Genomic DNA, 22,972 nt, shown 5'->3' with positions numbered 1-22,972 from the left:
CTTTCTGATGACATCAGATCTCTGCCATGTTGGTATCCCATGCAAATGGCAGCATTTCCTTCCCTTTGCCGGGTGACCAAAGCAACGGGTGAGTCCTGACCGGCCCTCACAAGCCCCGTCTCAATCCTGTTGCCACTGCCTATGAAGGCTCGGTTGGTATTTACCTCCACAGTATTCAGCAGGGTCCGGACTGAGAAGCAGTTTCCGCGGGTTCTTTAGCCCTGGGCCAGAGCAGTTCCGGGAGCCGGAATTCGGCCGCTCCGGGCTCGGTGTATGTTCTGATAGGAGCAGGCTCCAAGAAGCAGTTTCCGCAGGTTCTTTATTACTGAGCCTGAGTCATTTGTCTGCGAGACGCAGGCGAATGGCAGCCTGAAATTACCTGTTCTATGGCTGAATGAGCTGCGATCAGTCGAAAACAGGGATGGTGACGTCAGCTCTCCAAGATGGTGGCCGCTGGCTTCCTCTGTGGTCTGACCGGTGTGGAGAACCGAATTGGACCGCTTCCTTCCCCCGTCTCAAACCCAGAATTCAGCCCTGAGCACGGTGATTGCACAGCTGGCATAAGCCCGCAGAATCCGCAGCGCTGTATCTTTGCGTTGCTATCTCGTCGTTTCCCAGCGCGTGCCGCAGACTCTAGTCGCGGGGCGATTTGCTGAATAACCAGCGTGACCCTCCGTGCAGACAAATCTCTTGCGTTTGAGCCCCTGTAGTTGATCCTCGTGCGATGGAAATCCTTCCTCTAGGTTTTGGAGCACCCCAATTTTGCTGGAAATTCCTAACAAGATAGCTTTTAGCCGTTCTAACTCGTCATTCTCCCGCACAGTGATGCGGTACACGGGGCTGATGCATTCCCTTCGCAGCCATCTTCCATCCCCCATCCATACATGTACTTTGGATGATGATGTTTATCACATTCCACCATCCTTGCTAATCCCCTGCCCACTCCCTTTCCCTCCCACCCCTCTGCCCTATCTAGAATTCATCAATTCCTCCCATGCTCTCCCTCCCTACCCCACTAAGAGTCAGCCTCCTTATATCAGAGAAAACATTTGACATTTGTTTTGGGGGGTATTGGCTAACTTCACTTAGCATTATCTTCTCCAGTGCCATCCATTTACCTGCAAATGCCATGATTTTATTCTCTTTTATTGCTGAGTATTTTCCAGAGCAGATGTTTTTAATTTTGAAGTTGAGTTTATCATTTCTTTCATGGACCATGCCTTTTATATTATATTTAAAATGTCATTGCCATGTCCAAGATCATCTAGATTTTCTTCTTATTGTATTAGTCAGCTTTCTGTCACTGTAACAAAATACCTGAAATAGTGAACTTCTACAGAGTAAAGTTGTTTTTTTTTTTTTAATTTTGGCTTACAGTTTAGAGGTTCCAGTAGATATCAAGTGGACCCATTGCTTTTAGGTCTTTCATGAGATACCTTTTTGAGTGGATGTGCTTATCTCTAGCTTTTTTTGCTAGTATTATCCACTTTAAAAAAAATAGACAGTCTGGGTCCACAGAAAAGTGAGTAGAAGGTACATACAGCTCCCATATATTTTCTGAAGTTACCACACACAGCCTCCTCACTCAACATCTCACAACACATAGTTCATTTGTTACAGTTGATGAATCCACATTGACATATCATTAGCACCCGAAGGAACAATGACAGGGAACATGTTCTAGAGTAAAGTACTTGCCTTATGGCCTGGAAGGAAAAGAAATGGAAAAAGGAAATGGCCAAGGTCCCACAAACTTCTTTGAGGGCATCTCCAGTAATGTAAAGACTTTCCACAAGGCCACACCTCCTGAAGCATTACCCTTCAACACATGGGCCTTTGGGGGACATTCCAATCAAAATGTATTGGCTGTGTACTAGGAATTTTATAGTTTGCATTTTATATTAAGTTTTAGAACCTATTTGAGATTAATTTTTGTGAAGGGTATAAGATCCATGTCTATATTCATATTTTTTTGCATGTAAATGTCCAGTTATTCTGATACTATTTCTTGAAAAGACTATGTTTTTGCTATATTGTATTGCCTTTGCTCTTTTGTCAAATATCTGCTATCTTTATGTGGGTCTGCTTCTGGACTACCTTCTGTTTCATTTATTTGTGTAATCTTTTATCAGTATCAAACTATTTTGATTACTTTAGCTTTATAGTAAGTCTTGAAGTTGGGTAATACCAGTTCTCTAACTTTTTTCATCTTCAAAAATATGTTGGTTATTTTGGTCTTTTTTTCTCTCCATTTAACCTTATAATCAGTTAACTGATATCCACAAAATAAATTGCTGAAACTTTTGTTTGGAATTGCATCATCCATAAATCAAGTTAAGAACAATTAACATCATAACAATGTTTTTTTTCTAATCATGAACATAGAATGTCTCGATGATGATGATGATGATGATGATTTTGTGGTGCTGGGGATCCAAACCAGGGTTTCTTGCATGCCAAGCAAGTTCTCTACCAATTGAGCTGCATCTGCAGTCCGTATTTCTTCATCATAATTATCATTATTATAATTATTATAATTATTTCTTCAGTTTTGTAGTTTTCCTTTAGATATTGTACATAGTTCATTGGATTTTTGCCAAACCATTTCATTTTGGGAATATTTATGTAAATGATAATGTCTTCTAATTTCAAATTCCACTTATTTGTTGTAGGTATATACAAGAGGGACTGACTTTTACATGAGATTATCCTTAACTTGGCTATGATCATTTATTAGTTCCAGGAGGTTTTGTTTTGTTTTGTTAATTCTTTTGTATGTTTTATAGACAATCAAACATCTATGAACAAACATGATTTTATTTTTTATTTGAAAACTTTGTTTTATTTCCTTTGTCTTATTTCATTAGCTAGAAACTCCATCACAATGTTTAAAAACAAGTGGTTTGAGGGAACATTATTTGATTGTCCTTGATCTTCATAGGAAATCGTCTAGTTTGTAATTATTAAATGAGATATTAGCCTTAGATGTTTTAAAATATGTTCTTGATCAAGTTGAGTAAGATCCTCTCTTAGTTTGCTAAGATTTTTATACTGAATGGTGTTGGATTTTTGTCAGTTGCTTTCCTCCCATCTACTGATATGATCATGTGATGGTTTTTCTTTGTGTTGGATTATATTAATTTAATTTCAAATGTTGAACTACCTTGCATCCTTGGGATAAGTCTCACTCGATCATGATGTATTATTTCTTTTACATTGTTGAATTTGATTTGCTAATATTTTGTTTCATTAAGTATTTTTGTATCTATGTTCATAAGCAATATTGTTCTATAGTTTTCTATCCTTCCAGGATATTTATCTGTTTTTGGTATTAGTGAAAAACTGGCCTCATTGAATGAGGTAAGAAATATTTCCTCTACATCTGTCTCCTGAGTTTGTATACATAATTTCTTTCTCAAATATTTGGTAAAATTACCAGTGAAACCATTTGAGCTTTGTGCTTTTTATTTTGGAGTGTTATTATATTTATTCAGTTTCTTTAATATATGTGAATCCATTAAAATTTGCTGATTTTTCTTGTGGGAGTTTTGGCCAAGTGCATCTTTCATGAAAGTGATTCATTTAAATATGTTATCAAATTTGTTGACATAGAATCTGTGTTGATAAAATTTCTTTATTATCCTTTTAATGTCAATGGTAACTGAAAAGATGTCACCTTCTTTCATTTCCAGTGTTATAATTTGTGTCTTTTTCTTTTTCTTTTCTTTCTTGTTTGTTTGTTTGTAGTTAGCCTCAGTGGAGTCTTATTGATTATATTGATCTTTCAAAGAACTATCTCTTGGCTCTGTTGACTTTTTCTATTTACTTCCTGTTTTTAAACTACTTGATATATGCTATTTCTTCATTTCTTATTTTTTGCTTAATTTAGATTTAATCTGCTTTTCTTTTTCCAGTTTCCTAAATGAGATGCTTAGTTATTGGTTTTAGAACTTTCTTCCTCTCTGCTATGTATGCATTCATTACTGTAAATTTCCTTCCAAGCACTGGTTTTGCTGCATCCCAGAACTTTTTAAAATTGATTAATCAATCTCTTTGTCCTAATTTGTTATTCATAACACCAAATGCATTTCAGTTCATTATACACAAATGAACCGAATTTTTTCATTTCTCTTGTTGTACACAAAGTAGAATCACACCATTCGTGTCTTCATACATGTACCTAGGGTAATGATGTCCATCTCATTCCACCATCTTTCTTACCCACATGCCTCCTCCCTACCCCTCCCTCCCTTTTGCTCTATCCAAAATTCCTCCATTCCTCCCATGCTCCCCCACCACCCCATTATGGATCAGCATCCACTTATCAGAGGAAACATTTGCCCTTTGGTTTGGGGGGATTAGCTTACTTTACTTAGCATGATATTCTCCAGCTCCATCCATTTACCTGCAATTGCCATGGTTTTATTCTCTTTTAATGCTAAGTAATATGCCATTGTGTATATTTACACAGTTTATTTATCCATTTATCTATTGGAGGACGTCTAGGTTGGTTCCACAATTTAGCTATTGTGAATTGTGCTGCTGTAAACATTGATGTGGCCATGTCACTTTAGTGTGCTGTTTTTAAGTCCTTTGGGTATAAACCAAGGAGTGGGATAGCTGGTCAAATGGTAGGTCCATTCCCAGTTTTCTAAGGAATCTCCATACTGCTTTCCAGATTGGTTGCACCAATTTGCAGTCCCACCAGCAATGTATGAGTGTGCCTTTTGCCCCACATCCTGACCAACACTTATTGTTACTTGTATTCTTAATAACTGCCATTCTGACTGGAGTGAGATAAACTCTTAGAGTAGTTTTGATTTGTATTTCTGTAATTGCTAGAAATATTGAACATTTTTTCATATATTCATTGCTCTATTGTATATCTGCTTCAGAGAAGTATCTGTTCAATTCCTTAGCCTAGTTATTGATTGGGTTATTTGTTTTTTTAGTGTTAAGGTTTTTGAGTTTTTTACATATCCTGGAAATTAGTTCTCTGATTTGCATGTGGTAAAAATTTGCTCCCGGTGCTGGGGATGTGGCTCAAGCGGTAACGTGCTCACCTGGCATGCGTGGGGTGCTGGGTTCTATCCTCAGCATCACATAAAAATAAAATAAAAAAGATGTTGTGTCCACCGAAAACTAAAAAAATAAATATTAAAAAATTCTCTCTCTCTCTCTCTAAAAAAAAAATTGCTCTCATTCTGTAGGCTCTCTATTTTCCTTACTGATTGTTTCTTTTGCAGAGAAAAAGCTTTTCAGTTTAAAACTATCTCATTTATTAATTGTGATTTAGGAGTCTAGTTAAGGAACTTGGGGCCTAATCCAACATGATGAAGATTTGGGCCTACTTTATCTTCTATTAGGTGTAGTGTCTCTGGTCTAATTCCTAGGTCTAATTCCTAGGTCACTGATCCACTTTGAGTTGAGTTTTGTACACGGTGAAAAATAGGGGTTTAATTTCATTTTGGTATATATGGATTTCCAGTTTTCCTAGCATCATTTGTTGAGAGGCTATCTTTTCTCCAATATATGTTTTTGGCACCCTTATCAAGTATGAGATAAGTGTATTTATGTGGGTTTATCTCAGTGTCCTCTATTTTGTACTATTGGTCTACAACTCTATTTTGCATACCAGAAATTTTGATACTTTACATTTCATTTTCATCTAGTTCAAAATGTCTTTTAAGTCAGGTGCAGTGGCATTCACCTGTAATCCAGTGGCTCAGGAGGCTGAGGCAGGAGGATCTCACATTAAAAGCCAGCTTCAGCAACTTAGTGAGGTCCTAAGCAACTTAGCAAAGCCCTGTTTCAAAAACTATAAAGGGCTAGGGATGTGTCTCAGGACTATAACGCCCCTGTGTTCAAAATCACTGGTACAAAAAAAATTTTTTTTTTTTTTTTAGTTTTTCTCTTGAGATTTTTTTCTTTGATCCATGTGCTATTTAGAAGTATGTTGTTTAATCTTCAAGTATTTTGGGATGTGTAAGCTCTCTTTTTGCCATTGACTTCTAGTTTAATTCCATTGTGGTCTAGGAACAGACATCATTTTATTTCTTTAAAATTTGCTAAGATTTGTTTGTGGTCCAGAATGTGAACTGTTTTAGTGAACATTCCATATGAACATAGGAATGTATCTTATACAGTTGTTGTATGAAGTAGTCTATCAATGTAAAATATATACAGTTGACTGAGGGTGCTATGCCTTCTAGATTTGCCTGTTTCTGATAGAGGGGAGTTGAAGTCCCAAGGTATAATACTGGGATAATTTTTTATCCTTTCAGCTTTATGAGATTTGTCTTTTATTCAGTGCATACACATGAAGTGTTGTTAAGTCTTTTTGGAATACTGACCTCTTCTATAATGCCCTCTTTATTACTAACAACTTTCCTTGATTAGAAATCTACTCTATCTGAAATTAATATTGCTACTCCTACTTTTTTTCATTGTGTTAGTATGATATATCTTTCTTTTAACTGTGCATGTAGGCCATTGATGTTTAATATGATTAAACATATTAATATATAGTGGAACTACCATCTACCATATTTGTTGCTATTTTCTATTTGTTGCCTTTATTCTTTGTTGCTATTTTTGTCTTCCATTCTTTTTGCCTTTTGTGGTTTTAATTATGCATTTTGTATGATTTTGTTCCCTTTACATTCAACAATTATACTTTTTTGAAAACTTGTAGTAGTTGCTTTAGAGTTTGCAGTATGCATTTATAACTAGGTCAAGTTCACTTACAAGTCACTGTACTCCTATATGGCTAGTGAAAACACCTTATAGTAACAAAATATTCCTAATTCTTCCCTCTCGGGCCATGAATCATTACTGGCATTCATTTTGCTTACATATAAGCATATGGAATCTTATGTATATTCATATATAAACATACACAGAAGATATGTACGTGAGTATAAATAGCCAAATGTATTATTATTTTTAATATTTTGAATAAATTGTTATTAGATCAATTAAGAAAAATAAAAGTCTTTTTTTTAATTTGACCTCCACCATTCATTCTCTGTTTTTTTTTTAAACATAGATCTGAGTTCTTTTAATATTTCTCATATGGCAGGTCTACCAGAAAAAAAAAATTCCTTAATTTTTGTTCATTCACAGAAGTCTTTATTTCTTTTCTTTTAAAGGATTTTTCAATATGATATTGAATTTTAGGTTGATTTTTTTCCCACTAACACTTTATTCACTCTCTTATTGCTTATGTGGTTTCTGAGGAGAAGTTAGTTATAATTTTCATCTTTGCTTCTTTATGGGTAAGGTGAGGTTTTTTTCCCCTTCTGAATCACTCAAGAATTTTTTCTTCTTTAATTTCCTTTATTTTAACATAAATAAGACTAAGTGTAGATTTGTTAGCACTTATCTTGCTCAGTATTTCTCTGAGTTTTTGGACCTGTATTTGGTGCCAGATATTAATTTAGGGGAAATTCTGTGAAATTGTTTTTCAAGTCATTTCTTTCCTGTCTCTCATTTTTCTTCTGGTACTCCTGTTATGTACAAATTACAGTTTTGTGCTTTTCTGGTTGTCTCATATTTCAATATTGTTTCCTCTCTCTTTTTTTGCCTCTTTTATTTTTGATTTTCAGTTTTTGTAGTTTCTATTAATATATCCTCAAGTTCAGAGTTTCTTTCTTCAGCTGTGTCTAGTTTGTTCATTAGCTCATCAGAAGCATTCTTCCATTTCTTTTGATCCTCCAGCATTTTTTTGATTCTTTCTTAGAATTGCCATCTCTTTGCTTATATTTCTCACCAGTTCTTGCATGTCATCTGCTTTTTATATATTAACTATAATTGGCTTAAATTCACAATCTGATGATTACACTATTCCTACCAAATCTGATCCAGTTCTGATGCTTCTCTGTCTCTTCAATTTGTTCATTTTGCCTCTTAATATGCCTTATAATTTTTATTGAAAGATGAGCATGATGTCTTGAGTAATAGGAACTATAATCATAATCCTTTACTAGTACAATGCTAAGGCATGAGGGGAGGGGAAACATTCTATAGTCCCATGATTAGGTCTCATTTCTAGGCTATGAACTTTGTTTCTTTTTTTCTTAATTCTCTTCTGTCTCTCTCTCTCTTTTCTTTTTTTTTCATTCTTTTTCTTCACCTGTTTAGGTGATAAAGAACAACCCGAAGGGGCTGGGATTGGGCATTTGCTTCCCTCAGGTTAGTTAGGCTGTGAAAAAACCCAGTATGTTAGAGGGTTTCATTTGAGGATAGACCTTGTTCAGTTTTAATTATTTGTCAGGATTGATATTTCTATCTTTTAATTATAATAAGATACACTGTTTTTTTAATTTTCATTATTGGTTGTGAGGATTGAACCCAAGTGTGCTTTAACCCAGATGTGCTCTGGTACATTTCCTCGTCATCCTGCTAAAATCCTGGGAGAATTTTCTCTATGCTACACAGTGAGAATGTGGTGGACCTCCTGGAGGAAAAAACTCACAAAAGTGTTCCAAACTCTCCCCCTATTTTTCATGACAGGGTCTCTCTGGAGTTTTTATCATTCAGGTTTGTCCATACTGAGCTTCCAGCAATATATCAGTTCAAGTTCAAGTTTTCCTATCCCTGTACAGTTTCCATGGAGATCTCAAGTAAGTAATGATTCTCTGTATTTGTGTATTTCTCCAAATTTTGTAGGACAGGTGTGCCATATGAAGTGAAGTCATTTTACTTCTTAGAGGAATCTAAGAATTGTTAATTTTTCAGTATGTTCAGCTTTTAACATGTTGGGATGAAGTAGCAACTTCAACTTCATCCCAACATGTTAAAGTTGTTAAGACATACCAGCAGCTGGACTGTCTTCTACCTATTTAAGAAAGTAATCTAAGCTGTCACATTTAAAGCACAAACTAATAGTTTTTCAGAGGCTATCAATGGACATGTTTAAAAAAATATATATGGGGATGGGGGAGAAGCCATTGAATTATGTTTCCATTTATATTCCTCTCTAATATGGTTGTAATTTTTTTTTAAATTACCATCAATTTTGGGACCCAAAGCATCATTTCCTCTACTCATTTAGAACATTTTTATTTACTACCTGCTGCTCCTCTTTTGTACTTCAAAAATATGACTTGGCTACAACTCAGAAGAGGAATAGATACTCTTCATTATCCAAATCTACATTGCTTGTCAACTGTTTTTTACTCTTTATTGTGAGAGTCCTTACATACAGAGATTTCTGAAGAAAATCTTTCACACTAGAGAAAATTTGGCACTTAGAAAGTGGTTAATATTGCTGAAGTTGAACACTGACCTCCTGTTATTAGTAGAGAAATCACTAATGGTCGTAATGTTTCAAGTATTATTTAAGAATTTCCCTTTGGTGTTTGAAAATCACTGTGACTGATGCTTCCCAAGACGTTCTCCTGTTATTGGGAGATGATTCTACAGCTATTGAACATAAAAAGTTACTTGAACAACATTCTAGATATTTCTCTTCTCAATCTTCTCTATCTCTGTATTGGAAAATTTCCCTAAGAATGACTATATTTTGAGAGGAAATATAGCAAATGTCTATTATGTTTTTATTAACTCTCTGTATGCTAACAGAGTTGATTGAATCCCATTTTATTTTTTGAGTTGCTTTTCTCAGTTTTAATTATTTGTCAGGATTGATATTTCTATCTTTAATTATAATAAGATCCACTGTTTTTTTTCTTTATTGGTAGTGGGAATTGAACCCAAGTGTACTTTAGTACTGAGCTACATCCACAGTATTTTATTTTTTTGTTCTGAGAAAGGGTCTCAGTAAGTTTCTTAGGCTGTCTTAAAACTTTGTGATCCACAAGTCACTGGGATTATAGGCATGCACTACTTTACCTGGTGTCACTGATCCCTTTTATAAAACTAGAATATATTGTGGGATTTTGCCTAATTTTTTCTTATATCTTAAAATATTTGTCTATTTTATTATTACTCATTAATCTATCCAGTTTTGTTTAAAAGACTGAAATAATTAAATAAAAGGATAGTGGATTAACCTAAAAAAGATGATTCAACAGTGAAATATATTATACTATTTTTCCTACTATTCCAAACGTTAAAATCTACCTTCATACATACACACCTATGTATCCATAGTATCTTATTTTAAATGGAAGTAAACAGTTGATTGTCTGTTATTTTTCAGAAATTATTTTGGGAACTTTTTTAACATGAATTTTATTATTTAAATCTCCCAATATATCAATGAGGTAATAGTTATACCTCTAGTTTATCAATAAACTGAGGGTCTAAGAATATATATATGTTGTCTTATATCTTGTAGCTTATACTAAGTAAATGCTTAGTTTATGTTAATAAATTTCATTAACTTGTTGGGTAAAATGTATATTTCAGATTGATGTAAGATTTTGGATAAAATGCATGTATACTTGTTATAAATTATATCAAGTACCCACTGCATGTAAAATTTTGTCCCTACTTTTGAGAAATAATCTAGTCTTGCAGAATTCTTAGATGTATGCAAAAGTAACAATAATATGAGGAAGAAATTTCCATAGCTTAAGATGACTATGAATTTGCAAAATAAGTGGAGATGTTTCTTAGTTGGAGGAATCATCTCTAATGGTGGATGGTCTTGTACTTTCATCTGTGGGGAGAACAGGTATTTCAGGAGGAAAGATCATCTCAAGCATATATTTAGATATGTAGAAGGAGTGTTTATGTGTGACAGTTGTAACTATGAATATGATGAACAGCTTAGGTGGATTTTCATGTTTGATACCAAATAGTTTTTGCCAAAATATTAGCACACATATATTGAACATACCAAAATAATATCCTGGAATAATTTTCTATAATCAATTTCGTTACTAATTATTCTGGTTTTAGTAATAGTAGCATAAAAAAAGGATTGGTAGTCCCCATTCTTTTTTATTAATTTATTTATATATGATAGTGTAATGCATTACAATTCTTATTACACATATAGAGCACAATTTTTCATATCTCTGATTGTATGCAAAGTATATTCACACCAATTTGTGTCTTTATACATGTACTTTGGATAATGATGTCCATCACATTTCACCATCCTTTCTAACCTCTTGCCCTCTCCCTTCCCCTCCCATCCCTCTGCCCTATATAGAGTTCATCTGTTCCTCCCTTGCTCCCCCTCCCTACCCCATATGAATCAGTCTCTTTATATCAGAGAGAACATTCCTCATTTGTTTTTCTGGAATTGGCTAACTTCACTTAGTATTATCTTCTCTAACGCCATCTATTTACCTTCAAATGCCATAATTTTATTCTCTTTTATTGCTTCTAATATTCTATTGTGTACGTATGCCACATTTTTTTTATCCACTCATCTTTTGAAGGGCATATACATTGGTTTCATAGTTTAGCTATTGTGAATTGTGCTGCTATAAACATTGTAGTATGCTGTATGTAGTATGTCCTTTGTGTATAGACCAAGGAGAGGGATAGCTGGGTCAAATGGTGGCTGCCATTCTGACTGGAGTGAGGTAAAATTTTAGAGTGGTTTTGATTTGCATTTCTCTAACTGCTAGTGATATGAACGTTTTTTCATATATTTGTTGATTGATTCTATATCCTCTTCTGAGAAGTGTTTGTTGAAGTCCTTGACCCAATTATTGATTGGGTTATTTGTTTTTGGTGCTTAGCTTTTTGAGTTCTTTATATACCCTAGAGATTAGTGCTCTGTTGTGTAAGGTGTAAAGATTTGCTCCCAAGATGTAGGCTGTCTATTCACCTCACAGATTGTTTTGCTGAGAAGAAACTTTTTAGTTTGAATCCATCCCATTTATTGATTTGTTATTTTAATTCTTGCACTACAGGAGTCTTATTAAGGAAGTTGGGGCCTAATCCCACATGATGGAGATTAGGGCCTACTTTTTTTTCTATTAGACACAAGGTCTCTGGTTTTATTCCTAATCCTTGATCCATTTTGAGTTGAGTTTTGTGCATGGTGAGAGATAGGAGTATAATTTCAATTTTTTGTATATGGATTTCCAGTTTTCCCAGCACCATTTGTTGAAGAGGCTATCTTTTCTGCAATGTATGTTTTTGGCACCTTTGTCTAATATAAGATAATTGTAATTTTGTGGGTTAGTCTCTGTGTACTCTATTCTGTACCAGTGGTCTAGCAGTCTGTTTTGGTGCCAATAACATGCTGTTTTTGTTACTACTGCTCTGTAATACAGTTTAAATTCTGGTACAGTGATGCCACCTGCTTCATTCTTCCTGCTAAGGTTTACTTTAGCTATTTTGGATCTCTTATTTTTCCAGATGAATTTCATGGTTGCTTTTTCTATTTCTATGATGAATGCCGTTGGGATTTTGATCAGAATTGCATTAAATCTGTATAGTGCTTTTGGAAGTATGGTCATTTTGATAATATTAATTCTGCCTATCCAAGGGCAAGTTGTCTCTTTCTATCTTCTAAGGTCTTCTTTGACTTCTTTATTTAGGGTTCTGTAATTTTCATTATGTAGATCTTTCATTTTCATTAAGTTAATTCCCAAGAATTTTATCTTTTTTGAGGCTATTGTAAATGGGGTAGTTTTCTTTGTTTCCCTTTCTGAGGATTTGTCACTAATATACAGAAATTCGTTTGATTTATGGGTTGTTGACTTTATATCCTGCTACTTTGCTGAATTCATTTACTAGTTCTAGAAGTTTTATGGTGGAACTTTTAGGGTCTTCTAGGTGTAGAATCATATCATCAGCAAATAGTGCCAATTTGAGTTCTTTTCTATGTGTATCTCTTTAATTACTTTCATCTGTCTAATTGCTCTAGCCAGTGTTTCAAGAACTATGTTAAATAGAAGTGGTGAAAGAGGGTATCCCTGGTTTTTTTTTTTACAGTTTTTAGAGGGAATGTCTTCAATTTCTCTCCATTTAGAATGATGTTGGCCTGGGGCTTAGCATAGATAGTCTTTATGATGTTGAGATATATATGTTCCTGTTATGCCTTATTTTTCTGGTGTTTTGAACATAAAGGGATGCTGTATTTTTGTCAAATGCTTTTTCTGCATCTATTGAGATGATCATATGGTTCTTATTTTTAAGTCTATTGATGTGATGAATTATATTTATTGATTTCTTTATGTTGAACCAAACTTGCATCCCTGGGATGAATCCCACTGGATCTTGGTGCACAATCTTTTTGATATATTTTTTGTATTAGATTTGCTAGAATTTTATTGAGAATTTTTGCATCTATGTTCATTAGAGATATTGGCCTGAAGTTTTCTTCTTTTGATGTGTCCTTGCCTGGTTTTGGAATCAGGGTGATACTGGCCTCATAGAATGAGTTTGGAAGTGCTGCCTCTTTTTCTGTTTCCTGAAATAAATTGAAGAGTATTGGTAGTAGGTCTTCTTTAAAGATCCCGTAGAACTTGGCTGTGTATCCATCCGGACCTGGGATTTTCTTGGTTGGTAGACTTTTGATGGCGTCTGCTATTTCATCACTTGAAATTGATCTGTTTAAATTGTGTATATCATCCTGATTCAATTTGGGCAAATTATATGACTCTAGAAATTTGTTGATGCCTTCAATATTTTCTATTTTATTGGAGTACAAGTTTTTAAAATAATTTCTAATTATCTTCTGTATTTCTGTAGTGTTTGTTGTGATATTTCCTTTTCTATTACGTATGTTAGTGATTTTTCTCTCTCCTTCTCTTCATTAGCATGGCTAAGGGCCCACCAATTTTATTTATTTTTTCAAAGAACCAACTTTTGTTCTGTCAGATTTTTCAGTTGTTTCTTTTGTTTCAATTTCATTGATTTCAGCTCTGATTTTAATTAGTTCCTGTGTTCTGCTGCTTTTTTCTTGGACTTTGAGATGTGACATTAAGTCATTTATTTGTTGACTTTTTTTTTCTTTTAAGGAATGAACTCCATACAATGAACTTTCCTCTTAGAACTGTTTTCATAGTGTCCCAGAGATTTTCATATGTTGTATCTATGTTCTCATTCACCTCTAAAAATTTTTTAATCTCGCCCTTGATGTCTTCTGCAGCCCATTGCTCATTCAGTAGCATATTATTTAGTCTCCAGGTGTTGGAGTGGATTTTATTTCTTACTTTATCATTGATTTCAAATTTTATTTCGTTATGATCTGATAGAATGCAGGATAGTTTCTCTACTTTGTATATTTGCTAAGAGTTGCTTTGTGGCATTGTATATGGTCTATTTTAGAGAAGGATCCATGTGATGCTGAAAAGAAAGTGTATTCTCTCATTGAAGGATGAAATATTCTATATATGTCAGTTCTAAATTATTGATTGTATTATTGCATTCTAGAATTTCTTTGTTCAGCTTTTGCTTGGAAGATCTATCTAGTGACAAAAGAGGTGTGTTAAAGTCACCCAAATTTACTGTGTTGTGGTCTGTTTGACTCTTGAACTTGAGAAGAGTTTGTTTGATGAATATAGATGCTCCATTGTTTGGGGCATATATATTTATAATTTTTAAGTCTTGTTGGTGTATGGTTCCCTTGAACAGTATGTAGTGTCCTTCTTTATCCTTTTTGATTGACTCTAGTTTGAAGTCTACTGTATTTGATATGAGGATGGAACCCCCTGCTTGCTTCCACAGTCCATGTGGTGAGTGGTATGATTTTTCCCAACCATTCACCTTAAGTCTATGGATATCTTTTTTATGTGATGAGTCTCTTGGAGGCAGCAGATTGTTGGGTTTTTTTTTTTTTTTTTTTTTGATCCAATCTGCTAGTCTATGTCTTTTGATTGGTGAGTTTAGTCCATTAGCATTCAGGGTTATTATTGAGACATGATTTGTATTCCCAGCCATTTTTGTGTATTTTTGGTATTTTATGTGACTTGTTTTCTCTTCTGGTTAGATTTTTCTTTAGTGTAATACCTGCCTCTGCTGATTTTCAACATTGTTTTTTATTTCCTTTTCTTGGAATATTTTGTTGAGGATGTTCTGTAGTGTAGCCTTTTAGTTGTAAATTCTTTTAACTTTTGTTTATCATGGAAGGTTGTTATTTCATCATCAAATCTAACGCTTAGTTTTGCTGGATATAAGATTCTTGATTGGCATCCATTTTCTTTAAGAGCTTAGGTATATGTTGTTCCATGATCTCCTGGCTTTGAGGATTTAGGTTGAAAAATCTGCTGATATACGAATTTGTCTCCCCCATATGTGGTCTGATTCCTCTCTCTTGTGGCTTTTAAGAATCTATCCTTATTCTGTATGCTAAGCATTTTCATTATAATGTGACTTGGTGTAGATCTGTTGTAATTTTGTACATTTGGTGTTCTGTAAGCCCTTTGTATTTGGTTTTCGAATCTGTTCTTCATGTTTGGGAAATTTTCTGATATTATCTCATTGAAAAGATTGTACATTCCTTTGGTTTGAAACTCTGTGAAAGAACTATCAAGGCTTGCTATTGAAGAAAATGCCCGTTTATTGAGGAACAGCTCTGCATATTTATAGAGCCTGGGGCGGTTTGATAATTATGACAGAATGGTTTGACAGTTAGCATGGGGTGCTTTCTGATTGGTGGGTAAGGATCATGTGAGCCAGCAGGGCTCACCGTTGGACGGCTCTTTTTGGGGGATGGAAAAGTTAGTCTTTGGAGCCGGGGCGACTCCCAACACTCTGTGCCTTCCTCCATCCCAATAACTCTTAGATTTGGTCTTTTGATGTTGTCCCATAATTCTTGAATGTTCTGTTCATGGTTTTTTACTATCTTCACTGTGTGATCAACTTTATTTTCCAGATTGTATATGTTATCTTCATTATCTGACATTCTTTCTTCCAAGTGGTCTAGTGTGTATCCTCCATTTCAAAGATTTCTGAGTATTTTTTTTCAGAGTCTCTCTCTCTCTCTTGAAGTAATCTTTTGCTACCTGTATTTGCTCTCTTATCTCATTGTTGGAGTGATCAATTTTTGCCTGTATTTGCTCATTTAGGTCATTCTTTAATTCATAAATCTTTAATTTTGAACCTTCTGAACTCCTTCTCTGACATTTCATCAACTTTGCTGTCCATGGGTTCTGTTATTATAGTGTCCTGTTTGTTTGGGGCACTTTCCTCCCTTTTTTTTTCATGTTGTCTGGTCCATGTGTCTTCCTTTCTTGCAGTGTGAATCTCAGATATTACAGTTTCTTCCCTATATCCTTGCAGTACCCATGCAGACTGTCTTTACTTCACCTTGATGTTGGGCTTCCAGACCCTGCTGGTGTCCCTCAATGTATGCTACTGCATCCTGGACCAGGGTCCTGCACAAGTTGGCCTGAGTGGATCTGGACCTCTGGGCTTGAACTCCCCTGGTAGTCTGCTGGTCGGAAGGGGCAGTCCTGTGCCAGAGCCTGGGCTCTGGCTGATGTCTGCCTCACTTTGAGGGGTGGACCAGGCCTATTGTGAGCCTGGGTCCCACACAGTCCAGTGTGGGTAGGTCTGGGCCACTGGGCTTGACCCCCCGCTATATTCTGCTGGTAAAAGGGGCAGTCCTGCCACAGAGGCTAGGTTCTGGTGGGTGTCTGTCCCGCACAGGCTCCATAGTCCCCATTGTTTTCGACTCTTTTCTGAGGCACTATTGGCACCTCTTTGGCCCCAAATGAAGGCAGCAGACATCCTGGGATGATTAGGGGTTTGTAGTCAGAATAGGTCTGGTCCAGCTGCAATACCTTAGGCAGATTATTTAATGTAGCTTTGCATCAAACTGATCAGTTCCTTTAGATGTAAAGTAAGGATGACTGCATGCCTTACAAAGTTCTCATGTGGATTACATAAAGTACCATTTATATGAAGTTCTTACCCCATGTCCAGCATAAAGTAGATCTACAAGTGGAGGTAGCGGGGATTTAATTCTAGATCCTATATATCCTATATACTGCACAGAGGCAGACCAGAACTTAGAAATCAGCTATACTTAATGCTAATATGAGGAAGTCCAATTAACCAATAAAATTAAAGGGAGAGGGTTTTTCAAATAAGTGTATGAATCTCTAGTATTATTACATGTTAGTTACTTAGTGAATTTATTAGCATTTTAATTTAAAGGACTGAAAACAAAGTATTGTTGTTACAGTATTAGAAAGTAGAAAATTCTGTGTAACACTGTGTTTATCAGAACAGGAGCATAGGTACTTTTTTGAAGCAGCCACGTTTTATTATCTTACAGATAAATCCAAAGCAGATGCCAAAGTTTCTGTGGTGGCCAAGAAAAGGGTAAGATCATGTTTTATTAGTATAAAATAAATAAGCTTTAAATTCTGTTTGACTAATACTATTTAAAAAATATTAAATGATTTAAAAATACTTATATATATTCTATTTTTTCTTGTAAATATTTGTTGAGTATATATTTTTCTTAGGCTGACACTATTAAATTAATATTTGTGGTTGCTTATATTAGCATTAAAGAATTAGAAATTAGACTTATAAGTAAACAAGTAAACAAATACTTTTGTTTAAATTACATTTTATATACATACTCATATATACTAAAATATTTTTTCTTGCTTATCATGTTACTATAAGGTGTGCAAGGAATCTCATGGGGAAATTAAAGTTCTCATCTTAATATGGATTTTACTTTAAATGTAACTGGAGCAGAACATTAGGTATTTGAACAAATCTTCAGAACACAAAAACTTTTTAATGAAAAGTTATAAAATTGATGGAATTTTTAAAGAGTTTTTTAAAATTTAACATATTTTTCTAAACATTAGAAAAATGTCTAATTCCACTTTCAAAAATATGATTGGGATAGCATAAACCTTGACATTCTTCTCCAGTGACCATGCTCTTACAGGACACTTCTGGGGGGGAAAAAGGAGTTGATGCCTTAAACTAATTCTTCTGACAATATATTATAGTCACAAGAAAAGGAATTGTGCTGGACAGTACGTTGAGTGGTGGGGTTCAGGCATGACAGACCCAGGGACGGTCAAATGTAACATGAAGTAACAGAGAAGATTATTAGGCATGAATTTAGAGATGCCTGGGCAATGGGATGAATATCCTTTTGATAGTATGATAATACTTTTAGAAATCATATCTTATTATTATTTTGCTTTTTGGTTTGTAAAAGGATTCTGGACATTTAACTGGCTAAATAATGTTAATACTCCTTTACAGGAAAGAATTCTGTCTCACAAAAGACACAATTACCCTTTATGAAAAAAAGAGAGAATAGAACTTTTATGTATATCTGGAGATTTGGCAGAGGTAGTGAGGTAGTGTTGCAGTGTTACCATGGATAGAACTATTTATTTCAATCTCTGCTAAAGGATATTTAGCATAAAAAATATAGTGATTGTAATAACAAACTTTTTAAAATATTTTTTTATATTGCTTTATTTTTACCAATTCTTCTCAAAAAGTACACTACTGTTCCTAGGAAAGTGTCATTCAAAGTGTGGTATGCAGTTAAGTACAGAAAGTGAGACATTTAGGGATTTATTTTGTAACTTGTCTGATTAATTTTTGTCTATTGAATCTAATAATAAAATGGAGGTAATGTTTATATATTATTGTTTTTATTTTACATTTTCCCCAGAAACTCACTTTCACTTTATAAAATAAACTTTTTCATTTTATAAAACTATAGATCTCAGACAAGGATGAAAAACTGGTTCTTTACACTGGTAGTTTAAGAGATACTGCCTATGAGACATTTCAGGAATTTGTAGCAATGCTTTGGGTTATTGTAATTTTAGGAAATACAGGGAATGCAAGGAATTTTATTGGGCAAGGGCTAGGGACACTAGATAAACTAAAATATGGTATAAAATTTACACTAAGATTGCTTTTGGTTAGCCTGTTGTTTTTCACTCCTACTTTGATATTTTCCACAAAGATCTACCTTACAATTCTTTGTTACATCTTCTTGTTCCAAGTTATCATTAAGACATTCTTCCCTACCCTTTGAAAGTTATGGTCAAGTTATTTCAAGTACTGGAGATAATGTGTACCCTTACATGTTGTAGAATTTTCAAAAAAGATTTATTTTCTGTGATATTTTGTTAGTAGGTCATCCCATGTCTTAGTCCAGAAAATTATTTTCCCCATAAGGAATTCTGTTGCTCAGTTCATTTGGGAGATTATCACATTTTCTTATTTTGATAGTTGGATAATATGCAATTTATTTTGGAAGCTATTTCTATTCCATTAATACTACTTTCTTTTCTCCTCTGTCATATACAAATATTTAATCTGCTATTACTTAATAGTGGTTTCTATTCTTATAGCTATGATTACTTCTGTTAGTACATTTTTCTATAAATCTTACACAGAATGGCTTTGTTAATATTATTTCATTATATCCAAACTTATTAATGATAGGGATAACTAGTATTTCTTATTGCTTATGTCTTCAAATATAGTTGTTCTAAAGCATATACATATGGAAATATAGTTCATCATAAGTATATTACTTTTAAATTAGTTATAATTTTTTGAAATAGTTTATGTCACCAACTATATTAAGTAGGGTACAGACTATAATTCTGCAATAAGGAAACTCCAATTTACAGTGAGTCATGCAAAATAAAAGTTTATTTCTTTATCATGTATCTGACCAAAGATAGGCTGCTGGTCCACTTTGAGAGGAGACATTGCCCTATAAAACCATTCAGACTGGCAAGTTTCCTAGGGTGTGGTTTTATATGGTCAAAGGTTGAATATACTGTCACATCACATTTATATTCTTACTCATGGAAGAAAAATAAACTGGAAGAGAAGTACGAACAATTAGCTAAAGAAGAAAACATGAACTTGATGCTGTATATGTCACTTTACTCACTTCCTATTGGCCTAAATTTAGTAATATATGGTCATATCCAATAGCAAGGGGAAGAAGGAGAATAGAGCTTCCAGTGGGCCAACTTGTGGGAGAGATTCTGTTGCTAACAGGAAGAAGAGAAGCCTAGATACTGGGTTACCATTAGAGAGCTATGAGTTTCATTTCAAGATAAGAAATGGAATATTTCAGAGTATTTGTTATTAAAAGGGACATTATAGGGTTAAAAATACTAACATACTATTGTATTTACCCTTACAATATTAAAGGGAAATAGATTTTATCAGTTGTTCTTAGGGTATTTAAGTTGCCATAAGGGTATTTAAGGTGGCTAACAGAGAAGTGTCAGAGCCAGAATAGAATCTAGTTTTGATGATTCCATAACACAGCATGCTTTAACTGTTCTTTGTTTTCTAAATCACTGTAGTACCCTTCTTTTGGAGTCTAACTTTGAACTTACAAATGGACACAGTCCTAGTTAAAAATATGTCTTCATCTGTATAGCATTTTCAGATAACAAAGCATTCCAAACATGTCTTTCAATTTAGACCCTTGGATAAAGGAAGAGCAGACATTATTATCATCTTCATATGAAGGGTCAATTACAGTAAAAGAAATTAAGGAATTTGCCCTATATATTATTCTTCAGATACTATTATTTAACTTTATTAGTTTTCCTTGGTTATGTAGCACATGACTATACTTAAACTAGCAGATATAGACCTGGTTTTAGCCTTCTGCATAACATACCTCAGCAGATATACCCAGGTTTTTAGTCAACAAGTCCTCTGTTGATGAACATGGTATTTTCAAATTGGTATTATGGAATGTTTCTGCCACAAGTAATGCTTTAATAAACATGTGTGTATGTGCATGCTATTATTTCTGCAGGATAATTCCCAAAGAGGGATGGCTAGATCAAAGCCAATCTCCATGTAATCCTGCCTCCCTTGAGAGGACCTTGAGAGATATGTTATGCTATGTATTGGCCTATGTTAAGTTTTAGTAGTATTTGCAGCAACTTATTTGAACCAAGACATAAGAATATTGCCATCAAGATATCATTACTAAGTGCCCACTAGGAAGGGTGCTTCTACATCTAGCAACAAGCCACTTGCCATTCCTCCAGTTCATCTCACTTAGCACATATGATGAGCTGAATAGTGTAGGTGCACCTCACTGATCAATTCTGCCCCAATGGCAGTAGTCTGGAAGAAAAAGAGTCTGAGTGAGCCAGACTAATTTCTTGAATTCCATTTGATTAAGTACAAGGGGTAGGTCTAGATCACCTCCAAGTCCTTCCCTACTCCAATATCCCATAAACTATAAAGTATAACAGCTCAGCAAGTACTTTAAGAGTGTCAAGGGACCTGTGCACACCAAGGTTAATATTCACAATAAATATATGAGATAACTGGGCCTAGAACTAAAGAATAAACCAGTAGTGCTGCAACAACAAAGATAGGGTAGGTGATGGTGCTACCTGTTTTAAATTTTGGAATATGGTTGAGTACATACACAGATTACATATATATGTATTTATAATCACTTTGTATAGTTTTATAAAAATCTAATATACAAAGCAATTATAGTAACATATAGTTTCTATATTATAATAATAGGTGCTTATTTAATAAATGCTAGTACTATCCTCTCTAATTTCCACTGAGGAAGAATTAGGAAGTTTTAAGAAAATTAAACATTCTCAGATTTATGATAGTATCATAGGGGCTGGAGATAGCTCAGTGGTAGAGTGCTTTGCCTAGCATGCCTGAGGCCCTGAGTTTAATCCCCAACACCACAAAAATAATAACAATCAAATAAAGCTGTCTGTTTGACTTGTAAAAAATAAACAAACAAAACCAAAACTAAATATAATAGTATCATAGTTCTAATAGGATTGGGTAAAAGCCTTTTTTGTAAGTAGGTCCCAATTTTAATATTTTTTCTAATACGATAACATAATATTTGAAGTCCAGAATTTTAGAATCATTTAAAAGCCACAATCTTTTCTTCCCATATTTTATTGGTGAGTTATAGTCTTATACAATGGTAAGATTTATTGTTACATATTAGTATATGCACACAGATTATAGCAATACAATTTGACCAATATCATTCCAAGTATTTACCCTTGCCCTTCCGTCTGCCCTCCCACTGATATCTTTCCTGTACTGATCTCCCCTCAATTTTCATGAGCTACTACCACCACCACCACCTTTCTTTCCCATTTCCTCTCTAGCTTCCACATAGGAGACAAAGTATATGACCATTGACCTTCTGAGTTTGGCTTATTTCTCTTAATATAATATTCTCAAGTTACATCCATTTTCCTGTAAGTGACATAATTTCATTTTTCCAAAAATCACCATCTGAATTAAACCAATTTAACTTAATGTATTTATGTACAGTCATTTCTATATTTTTCTGTATATTTCTGTTTATTTTCATAATTTTAATTGTTGATTACAATATTTTTAATGTTTTTATTTATTATATCACAAAACTTTTCATGTTGTTTTATGGATTTTTAATACTGTGTTAGTAATCTTTTTGTCACTGGAACAAAATAACTGAGGAAACAACTATGAGGAGGAAAAGTTTATTTGGGGCTCATAGTTTCAGAGGTTTCAGTTCATGGTCACTGACTCCAGTCCCTTGCACCTAAGGTGAAGCAGAATATCATGGTGGAAGAGCATGGTAGAGCTGTCGGCTCATGGCAGCCAGGAAGCAGAGAGAAAAGAGGTGAAGGGAGATGGAAGGGGCATTGGACAAGATATAGTCCCCAGTGGCACTCTCCCAAGGATTTAGTCCCTTCATCTAGGCTCCACCTCTTACAGATTCCAACACCTCCCATTATTTGTCCTTTCAAATTATTAATTCATCAACTGGATTAATTCACAGATGCTTAGAGCCTTCATGATCTAATCATTTTTCAAAAGCCCCATTTCTCAGAAATGCTACAATAGGTATCAAACTTTTAATATATGAACTTTGGGGGGGGGATTCTAGATCAAAGCCAGAACAATTACTTTAAGATTAGCTTTTTTTCCCCCTCAATTAGAAAAGGAGCATTGTGTGAAAAAAAAATACAGATATGTTTTCTCCAAGCTGTAATTTCAGTCCTAAAAGAGAATAACTGCTAACAATATATATGCACATGTATATGCATGTCTAAACATGTCTTATGTA

At 34.3% G+C, this 22,972-nt stretch overlaps 1 protein-coding gene across 1 annotated transcript in view; it reads left to right on the top strand.

Moving 5' to 3' along the window:
- Zcwpw2 (zinc finger CW-type and PWWP domain containing 2) overlaps positions 1–22,972 on the top strand; it is a gene marked incomplete at its 5' end in the record, with an annotated part of 65,369 nt that overhangs the window by 28,529 nt on the left and 13,868 nt on the right. Inside the window, one exon of the mRNA XM_015489551.2 lies at positions 17,159–17,205. Coding sequence (XP_015345037.2) covers positions 17,159–17,205 — 47 coding nt within the window. The remainder of the gene's footprint in view (positions 1–17,158; positions 17,206–22,972) is intronic.

The sequence above is a fragment of the Marmota marmota genome, unplaced genomic scaffold (assembly GCF_001458135.2).
Source record: "Marmota marmota marmota unplaced genomic scaffold, marMar, whole genome shotgun sequence".
In the NCBI taxonomy this organism is placed as follows: Eukaryota; Metazoa; Chordata; class Mammalia; order Rodentia; family Sciuridae; genus Marmota; species Marmota marmota.
This window is presented reverse-complemented; position numbering and strand designations above follow the sequence as displayed.